The 10,604-nt window shown below is 40.9% G+C and overlaps 2 protein-coding genes across 2 annotated transcripts; both read left to right on the top strand.

Moving 5' to 3' along the window:
- The first annotated feature begins 5,396 nt into the window (after positions 1-5,396).
- On the top strand, positions 5,397-6,323 carry LOC131959763 (olfactory receptor 6K3-like). Its single transcript, XM_059324979.1, has one exon. The coding sequence runs from the start codon at positions 5,397-5,399 to the stop codon at positions 6,321-6,323; it is 927 nt and encodes a 308-aa protein (XP_059180962.1).
- A 2,764-nt stretch (positions 6,324-9,087) lies between these two features.
- LOC131959773 (olfactory receptor 6K3-like) lies at positions 9,088-10,075 on the top strand. The gene has a single exon (XM_059324991.1). The coding sequence runs from the start codon at positions 9,088-9,090 to the stop codon at positions 10,012-10,014; it is 927 nt and encodes a 308-aa protein (XP_059180974.1). The 3' UTR covers positions 10,015-10,075.
- Positions 10,076-10,604: the final 529 nt, after the last annotated feature.

Below are 10,604 nucleotides of genomic sequence, written 5' to 3'. Positions count from 1 at the left end.
AACCAGATGAGGGGCCAAGCAGAGCATGTGCTCCAGACACCAAGACAGATGCTAAAACAGAAGACAAGCTAGGTGAATTAGCAGGTCTGGTGAAATCACTAATGCGAGCACAAACGGAGAGAGACCAGCAAAGAGGGAAAGAGGCCGCTCTTCAAGAACAGCGATGGAGACGCATGCAGCATCAAGTCTCCCAAATGCAGCAACAAGTAAACATGACTAGAGAAGAACAAAGAACAGAGCCGGACACTATGGATGAGAGTCGGCGCCTACAAAGAGATGACAATGAAGGTGATTTTGATGACCCGGATGAAATGATGATCCAGGCAAGTTGGGTTGTCAGACAGAGGGAACCCAAACTACTGCCATTATCTCCAGAGGATGACATTGAGCATTTTCTAACAACTGTGAGAGAGTGGCCCAGGTTTGTCACTGGCCTAAAGATGGATGGGCTGTGCGTCTGGTCCCTCTGCTCACCGGCAAAGCACGCAGTGCTTATGTTCTGATGGACATGAAAGACTCTGAAAGATATGAACATGTTAAAGCAGCAATTCTGGCAAAATATGAAATTATACCTGATACTTACCACAGAAGGTTCCGATCCCTCAAGATTGAGCCTGGTGAAACTCTAAGAGAGCTGTATGTGCGGCTAAAAGACCTTTTTTGCAAGTGGGTTAAGCCAGAGAAATCAACAGTTAAAGAACTAGTAGAGACTATTCTTCTTGAACAGTTTCTGAGGATGGTCCATCCAGATCTGGATCAGAAAGCATGACCCCAAGACAGCAGAGGAAGCTGCACGCCTGGCCGAGGTCTTCACATCAGCCAGAAATGGAAGCCGAGCTGCCACCTTTGGCTGGGAGAACCACCAGGCCCATTCAAGTAAGTCCTCTGGGGGTGAACAGGGGTCTGGTCAGCCAAGAGGTAGAGGGTGTTCAAGTAATAGGCAGTTTATTCCCCAAGCCACAAGCCATGGTAAAGAATCTCCCCCTCGAGCCTCTAGAAGCGATGTAAGGTGTTACCACTGTAATTGTTTAGGTCATTATGGAGTCATTATGGAGATGGGTCATTCAATTCCATGGGCAGGTCACATGGCTTTCCAGAAAACTCTGGACAGGATTGGAAGCCGCTTTGTTTGGCCAGGGATGTACACTCAAGTGTCTCAGTTCTGTGCTTCCTGTGAAATCTGCCAACTAACCTCTGCTAAAGGAGTGACCCGTGCCCAATTGCAGTCTTTGCCCATCATTGACACACCTTTTGAGAGGATAGGCATGGACATTGTAGGCCCACTTGAGAAAAGTTCCTCAGGCCACTGTTACATTTTGGTTATCTGCGACTATGCCACACGGTATCCTGAAGCCTTCCCTCTCAGGTCTTTCAAAGCTAGACAAGTAGCAGATTGCCTTTTACAACTTTTTTCTAGACTAGGTATACCCAAGGAGATTTTAACAGACTGTGGGACAATTTTTTTTGTCCAAACTGTTTTGGACAAAAAAATTGCAGGTTTATCAGGTGTTAGGAGTGAAGGGCATTAAGACCACCCCTTACCACCCCCAGATGGATGGGCTTGTGGAGCGCTATAACCAGACACTGAAAAGCATGCTGCGCAAGTTTGTGTCTCACACAGGTTCTGATTGGGACCGCTGGCTGCCATTCCTGCTGTTTGCATACAGAGAGGTCCCACAAGCATCTACGGGTTTCTCTCCATTTGAACTGTTGTATGGGCACCAGGTAAGAGGGCCACTGGACCTGCTGAAAGACTACTGGGAGGGTTCGAAGCCAGAAGGAGAAAATGTGGTGGCATATGTTGTAAAAATGAGGGAGAGACTGGAGGAGATGACAGCGCTTGCACATGAACACATGGAGTCAGCTCAACAAAACTAGAAAGTGTGGTATGAGTATGATCGGAAGGCCAGAGAGCGGGTCTTTCATTCAGGCCAAACAGTACTGTTGTTGCTGCCAACCAATGAAAGCAAGTTGTTAACTAAGTGGCATGGACCATATGAAATCAGCAAACATGTGGGTAAGGTCACATATGAACTTTTTATGCCGGACAGGTTTAAAAAATATCAGACTTTTCATGTTAACCTGTTGAAGGAGTTCCAGGTGCGTCAAGAGCCTGTGCACCAGCAGCTTTTGGTCCGTGCAGTGCAGGAGGAGGATACCGTTGACAAGTTCTTCCCAGTTACCACCACAACAGTGGAGGGCCCAGAAGTGGACCTGTCACAACTGTCTCTCACCCAGCAGGCAGAGGTGAAGCCCCTGCTTGACCCAGGGCTTTTCAGAGAGACACCAGGTTTCACCTCCCTGGTGCAGCACAATATTCGGCTGAAGGGAGATGCCCCAGTGCGTCAGAAAAGCTACAGGATCCCTGAGTGGTTGATTCCTCTGCTGCAAAAGGAAATTAAGCTGATGTTGGAGCTGGAAATAATAGAGGTTTCCTGCAGTGAGTGGTGCAGTCCCATTGTATTGGTTCCAAAGAAAGATGGTACACTCACATTTTGTATTGATTTCAGATACCTGAATACAGTGTCCAACTTTGACCCATACCCAATGCCTCGGATTGATGATCTGGTGGAGTGAGTTGGAAGAGCTCGGTAAATCACTACACTGGACCTCAGCAAAGGCTACTGGCAGGTTGCCTTAGCACCAGATGCCAGGGAGATGACAGCTTTCAGAACACCATTTGGTATGTATCAGTTTAAGGTCATGCCATTTGGTCTCCAGGGGGCGCCAGCCACATTTCAAAGACTAATGGACCATGTTTTGAGAGATTTGTCTGACTGTGCAGCTGCATATTTGGATGATGTAGTTATTTTCAGCCAATCATGGGAGGAGCATATGGTTCACCTGCAACAGGTGCAGCAGAAAATACAGGCAGCGGGCCTCACCATTAACCCTCACAAGTGTGCTGTTGCCCAAAAAGAAGTGGAGTACTTGGGTTACATCATTGGATTTGGACAGATTAAACCACAGCTGGGGAAAGTGGAGGCCATCCAATCCTTTCCTGTTCCCACCACCAAAAAGAGACTGAGGGGATTCCTTGGTCTGGTGGGCTGGTATCGTAAGTTTGTGCCTCAATTTGCAGATAAAGCAGTTGTGTTGAATGATCTAACCAAAGCCTCTGCTCCAAGCAAGATTCAATGGATTAGCAGTATTAGTGGAGGACCAGAGATGCAGCAGCTAGCTGCTAGCTGTTAATGACTGGTCTACAGAAGAATGGAGAGAGAGATAGCAGCTGGCGGCTAGCAGGCCTAGAGCCGGGCTGTTCGTCTCTGCGCTGGGGTGGAAGAGGGCAGCAGCTAGTGGCCGCGGTGAGCAGACAGGACCAGACGAGGAGGTAAATAAAAAAATAAAAAATAGTGCGCTCGTCAGCACGCTTGTCAATCAAAGACGTCAAATGAAAACAGATTGAAATCAATGATCAGTTTAAAGTTAACGCCGTATAGGTACCGAAATATGGTATCGTTTGATTTTACATGAATCGGTACTTGGTAGTACCGACGGAATTCGGTCGGTACCTATAAAAGTACCAAATTCAGTACCCATCCCTACCCATCCCAGTACAAAACACACAGCCTCTGTTAAAAGGCAGCTCCTGTGCACATGCACCACGGTGCGCCATGGTATTACGTACGGTGCGCCTCGGTGATAATCATTCGGGAGAAGAGTGCAGAGCGTTATGTGTGCGTCATTGCCAAAATGTAAGTTGTTCTTGTTAATGGTAATGTTCCCTGTTGATGTGCGTGGTGTAATTATGTATATGGAATGATAGAGTGCGGTCGCGACATTTATAATGTCCGTTATTATGCTTCCATGGTAGTTTGTGTTTGCTCTGGCGAGGTAACTGTTGCCGCCGATTGCATTATACCTTGTTTACAATTATACCTGTTATGTTACCTTTTTCCTTTAGTTGTGAATGGCATTTGCCGCTACTTTTGGCTATGTTTGGTGACATTAGTCACGGTGTGTCGGCCGAAACGCCTCCCATGTTAGCGACAGCCACGTGTGTGTTATATAATCCATGTTTTTATTTGTTCAACCACTAGGTCGTACTATTAGATCATTTATGCTGAAGAAATATAAGCCTTGATGTAGAATTAGTTTAAGTAGTTTTAATAAATGTGCTTTCTTTAGATATTAATATGTTCTAATGTTGTTCCATTGTTTTCTTACTTCTTTAGACCACACTCAAACACTCTAAGCACTATAAGCAAACTGTGGACTCTGGCTGGCTAAGGTGTGCTGTGTAAACCCTTTTCGACAATAAAATCTTTAAACTCATCGGAGGTCTACTGTGTGTTTTGGCTGACACACCAGGCAGACATCCATGTACATTACCTACAGCCCAACCAGTGTCCTACCTAAGTCACCTACAAAATAGCCTCAAAGCTGCCAACTGACCTCATCAATGACTGGAGACAAATCCATCGACTCCGTCTTAAGGAACGCTAACGAGGTCGGCTGGCTTGTTAACAAGTTGTGAAATACGATCCGCCGTGAACCCGAGGTACTTTATTTTGAAAATATACCGGATGTATTATTTTGTGTCTGTGCACGACTTCCTGTCCCGAACGATCTGCTCTGTGCTGAATTGATGCGCCGTGCTCCGTCGTTCGTTAAAAATAGAAGCTTTGCGCAAGTGTTGGAGGGCTGACGGATGGCCGTGCGACGTCGGACTCACTACGCAGCGGATCTGGAGTCGGTGGAATCTCACGCAGTGATTATAATGGGTGCGTAACGGCTCCGATGACGGATCTGCAGCCGTTACGCATGCAGTGGAATCCCGGTGTAAGTCACCTTCGCAGCTAATAAGGTTGTGTACAGTTCTTCTGTCCAAAAGCAGACACAACACTAAAAAAGCCTCTTCATGACGTTGACAACTCACATGGGACAATAAAATGACTAAAATTTTCAGAAATGTTCCATATGCCATGAACAACATGTAAAAAATATCACCTCTCATCAGATACCAAACAGGCCATGGCAAATCATCACAACTGTTGCCATGAAACAGAGAGGGCGACTTAGTCATCATGGATAGCAGTTGATATTTTGAGTTTGTGCATTGGGGCACATGCTCAACAACAAAAAAAAACATCTGGGACTTCAGGCCTCCAGACTTTGACAAATGCTCTGTAAATTAGTATCTATTTTTGTAGAAAGTTTAATGAGATCCTTGGAGGGTTAAGCAATCTAATACAAACATTTGCACCCACGTAATGTAATCTGAATGTTGGAATTGAATAAATATAGTGATAAGTCACTTCAGTACAGGTTGGACATTGGTGTAATTGTTATGGTGAGACTTTTTTTATGAAACACCATTTATGTACACTGGTTATGTCCTCTGCTTTTTTATTTACTGAATATTACTGAATATTTAGTCTGAGACAACATCAATGGCTGATGAGTTAAATGGAACAATTATAACTCTTGCTGGGTATGTGGAAGTTAACAAATACAGATATGTTTATTTTTTCATTATATTCAAAATATATTTGTTAATAATATGCTGTAATTTAACTATTGTGTACCTTATCTGGAAAAACAAAAACCTCCATGAGCCTATGTACATTTTCATAGCAGCTTTGCTATTGAACTGTGTTCTTTACAGCACTAGTGTTTACCCAAAGCTTCTGATAGACTTTTTATCTGAAAAACAGGTCATATCATATTCAGCTTGTCTTTTTCAGTTATATATTTTTTACACTTTCTGCAGTACAGAGTTCTTACTATTGTCAGCGATGGCCTATGACCGATATGTTTCTATATTCAAACCTCTTCAATATCCAACTATCATGACAAAAACCACTGTAAGTATTTTCCTGTCTGTTGCCTGTCTTCTGCCTGCTTGTCATGTTGCTGTCTCAGTAATACTCATTGCTCAAATTAAACTGTGTAGCTCTACTTTAAAAGCAATATTTTGTAATAATGCTATTTTCAGAATTCAGTGCGTAACATCAAAAATAATGAATATATATGGTGTAGTGGGTTTATGCAATCTCGTAGTTCTGCCTATGCTCTTCATAGTTTTTACATACACAAAGATATTTATAATAACCTATCGAAGTTGTAAAGAAGTCAGGAAAAAAGCAGCAGAGACGTGTTTACCCCACCTAATGGTTTTAACCAGTTTCTCTATTTTATGTGCATATGATATCAGCATCGCTCGAGTGGAATCTAATTTGCCTAAATCTGTACGTTTAATAATGATGCTACAAATTGTTTCGTATCAGCCTTTGTTTAATCCACTCATATACGGGCTCAAAATGAAAGAAATTTCCAAACACCTCAAAAGGTTGTTCCTTCCAGCCACAAAGAAATGATGGTGTAACAATGACTGCCACTGTACAGGCATTTCTTCTGAAGTAACTTTGCACAAATGTGAATTCTTTAAAGGTGTTTAAAAAACAAACATCAAAGAGCATCTCTAGCAGGAAAGTATGGGTACAGCAGAACAATGTAATGTCTCTTTGTAGTTAATATGAAGTTATCACAACTTGCACAAGGACCTTTCTCTGTAGTTTATTACAATACACACAATTATCAAACATGAACTCTGCCTTCTGTACATGCCTGTGTTCCAGAAAAGTTTATCTCATTTTATTGCACTTCACAGACTGCAATATGCCAACATGTTAACTTTAAACTAGAGAATTTTGAATAACAATGACATTTGCTGCTCACAGCTGGGAAGGGGTTTGTCCTCCACTTTTTCACATTCTGACTCAGGTAAAAGTTATGATTTTTTACTTCGAGCTGCAATTTTTGACCATGAGGGCAAAATGACTGTGTGTCTGAGCTTGGGCATGGTCTGTGCTCTGGCATCTGCTGTTTGTTTTCATGTCAGAAGCCTTTTTACAAGGCCGAAATGGTAAGTTTGTTCCCAGCAAAACATTTTTCAATGTTAAATGAGAAACAGGAAAATAAAATAAACCTAAAACAAAAAGTTGCTTTCATTTCCTTATTCTACCTGTTAGGGATTAATAAAAATAGCAATAATCATATTATGACTTTTAGCAAGAATGCTGCTTGGACACATTTATAAAACACATTTATATGCCAGGCACAGCACACAGAAATAAGGAGTATCAAAAGAAAGGACATACTGATAACGCTTTGCACATCGCCACATAAATTAAGGGCAAGCAGATAAAAAACTGAAGCACTCTTTGTGCTCCAATTCAAGGCCACGGGCCCAGGTGGAGACTGATACTGACCAACACTAGACAAGATACAGTAGTGTGCTGTTAGCTTTTTTCCTTCTACAGGGCGGTGACCGGAAGCTGAAGCACCAAGAGGCTAGGACTATAGCCTGTGTGCCAACGAAATGGGCCGACCGAGTCTAAACCATGGTGCTGCCCCAACAGTTTTGACCAATCAGATAGTCGCACATTCATATTATAAAACTCTGTGTAAAAGTAAGTTAGGCATCCGTTTCTGGGAGGTGTTTCAGCTAACTGTTTAGCAACCTGTGATTTCTGAACAGAGAAGGTCCATGTACATCATTTTACTCTTTCATTACTGTCTTAAATAAATAGTCAAAAGGATTTTACTCTCCTCTCATCTGTTCTGCAAAAAAACCTGAACTCTAACATACCACATAGTCAACTATCATAGGCTTGACTGCAACTGCTGAATACATACAGAGTGACTCACACATGAAAACATGAACCTACACCCCTGCTCGTCCTCTCCACTCTGCATCAGCCAAACAGCTGGCAACTCCCACCCTGCGTGGATCAACTGGCCCCGAAACCACTTCCAGACTTTTCCCTGTCTTGGCTCCCAAATATTGGAAGGAGGTCCCCACCAACATCAGGACCTCAGACAGCCTGGACATCTTCCGCCGCAGGCTACCTCTTCCAACAATTCCTTGGTTAAATCATGGTCACCCATTTTTTTATTTTTATTATTTAATTTAAAAAAAATGTTCTTCTTTAATAGCACTCATGTAGCAGTTTAAGTTGTCTCTTAAAAGTTATGTGCTTACTTGGTTCCTTTGGTCTAAGGCTAGTACCATCTGGTTGAATGCAGTTATTGTAAGTCGCTTTGGACAAAAGTGTCAGCCAAGTGACATGTAATGTAATGCAATGTTCACTACTGATATACAGGCCTGTACATTACCTTGTTTTGCTTATAGCACTGGTGCTACAGTGGTTGATAGTTTTGTAGTAGTACCACTGATATACAGCAAGGAGATGAAAGTGACCGATCCATGAAAACGATAGCGCTAGGCTGATTCACTGGCGTTAGCGTCCTTTTGCCGACTCTAACATAACACAGTCAGCTGATGTGGGATTCAGTGATGCTAGCTATTACCACTGTACAGCCCCATATCATGTTCAGCTCCTAGCAATATTTTTAATTTTACAGACGGTGTCATTAACATACGTTTGTAGGACTAATTCTGCAGTATTAGTGGTAATTTAGTGGTTTTCTGTGTCGTACCATGTTAAAAATACATATATCATGTTTGTTGTGTTAAACCATAACAGTAGATTACACACGTACATATTCTTTTTGTAACCTTTGGAAGAGATAAATAGTAGCAGGAGGTGTATAATCAGGTAACATGTATCATCCATATTATGTACTGATGATGAGTGATTTGTGATATACTCTGTATGTTCCATATGCCATGAACAACATGTAAAAAATATCACCTCTCATCAGATACCAAACAGGCCATGGCAAATCATCACAACTGTTGCCATGAAACAGAGAGGGCGACTTAGTCATCATGGACAGCAGTTGATATTTTGAGTTTGTGCATTGGGGCACATGCTCAACAACAAAAAAAAACATCTGGGACTTCAGGCCTCCAGAGTTTGACAAATGCTCTGTAAATTAGTATCTATTTTTGTAGAAAGTTTAATGAGATCCTTGGAGGGTTAAGCAATCTAATACAAACATTTGCACCCACGTAACTTCTGAATGTTGGAATTTAATAAATATAGTGATAAGTCACTTCAGTACAGGTTGGACATTGGTGTAATTGTTATGGTGAGACTTTTTTTTTATGAAACACCATTTATGCACACTGGTTATGTCCTTTATTGGCTGAATATTTAGTCTGAGACAACATCAATGGCTGATGAGTTAAATGGAACAATTATAACTCTTGCTGGGTATGTGGAAGTTAACAAATACAGATATGTTTATTTTTTCATTTTATTCAAAATATATTTGTTAATAATATGCTGTAATTTAACTATTGTGTACCTTATCTGGAAAAACACAAACCTCCATGAGCCTATGTACATTTTCATAGCAGCTTTGCTATTGAACTGTGTTCTTTACAGCACTAGTGTTTACCCAAAGCTTCTGATAGACGTTTTATCTGAAAAACAGGTCATATCATATTCAGCTTGTCTTTTTCAGTTATATATTTTTTACACTTTCTGCAGTACAGAGTTCTTACTATTGACAGCCATGGCCTATGACCGATATGTTTCTATATTCAAACCTCTTCAATATCCAACTATCATGACAAAAACCACTGTAAGTATTTTCCTGTCTGTTGCCTGTCTTCTGCCTGCTTGTCATGTTGCTGTCTCAGTAATACTCATTGCTAAAATTAAACTGTGTAGCTCTACTTTAAAAGCAGTATTTTGTAATAATGCTATTTTCAGAATTCAGTGCGTAACATCAAAAATAATTAATATATATGGTGTAGTGGTTTTATTAGATCTCGTAGTTCTGCCTATGCTCTTCATAGTTTTTACATACACAAAGATATTTATAATAACCTATCGAAGTTGTAAAGAAGTCAGGAAAAAAGCAGCAGAGACCTGTTTACCCCACCTAATGGTTTTAACCAGTTTCTCTATTTTATGTGCATATGATATCAGTATCGCTCGAGTGGAATCTAATTTGCCTAAATCTGTACGTTTAATAATGATGCTACAAATTGTTTCGTATCAGCCTTTGTTTAATCCACTCATATACGGGCTCAAAATGAAAGAAATTTCCAAACACCTCAAAAGGTTGTTCCTTCCAGCCACAAAGAAATGATGGTGTAACAATGACTGCCACTGTACAGGCATTTCTTCTGAAGTAACTTTGCACAAATGTGAATTCTTTAAAGGTGTTTAAAAAACAAACAAACATCAAAGAGCATCTCTAGCAGGAAAGTATGGTTACAGCAGAACAATGTAATGTCTCTTTGTAGTTAATATGAAGTTATCACAACTTTTTCAACACTGTTTTGGATTGAGTTTTTATTACTATTTTATTTTATTGTTTTTACTGTTTTTAGTATTTTATTGTTTTCATTGTTTTTATTTATACCTATTTGTGTATGATTTATTCTATTTTAATAACTGTACAGCACTTTGGTCCACTGAGGTTGTTTTTAAATGTGCTCTATAAATAAACTTTGACTTGACTTGACTTGACAACTTGCACAAGGACCTTTCTCTGTAGTTTATTACAATACACACAATTATCAAACATGAACTCTGCCTTCTGTACATGTCTGTGTTCCAGAAAAGTTTATCTCATTTTATTGCACTTCACAGACTGCAATATGCCAACATGTTAACTTTAAACTAGAGAATTTTGAATAACAATGACATTTGCTGCTCACAGCTGGGAAGGAGTTT

Source organism: Centropristis striata, chromosome 21, assembly GCF_030273125.1.
Source record: "Centropristis striata isolate RG_2023a ecotype Rhode Island chromosome 21, C.striata_1.0, whole genome shotgun sequence".
In the NCBI taxonomy this organism is placed as follows: domain Eukaryota; kingdom Metazoa; phylum Chordata; class Actinopteri; order Perciformes; family Serranidae; genus Centropristis; species Centropristis striata.
The sequence above is the reverse complement of the archived record's forward strand: the minus strand, read 5'-3'. Positions and strand labels throughout refer to the sequence as shown.

Bases quoted from the DNA above. Each gene is read 5' to 3' on its own strand.
- LOC131959763 (XM_059324979.1), top strand. From the start codon at position 5,397: ATGGCTGATGAGTTAAATGGAACAATTATAACTCTTGCTGGGTATGTG.
- LOC131959773 (XM_059324991.1), top strand. From the start codon at position 9,088: ATGGCTGATGAGTTAAATGGAACAATTATAACTCTTGCTGGGTATGTG.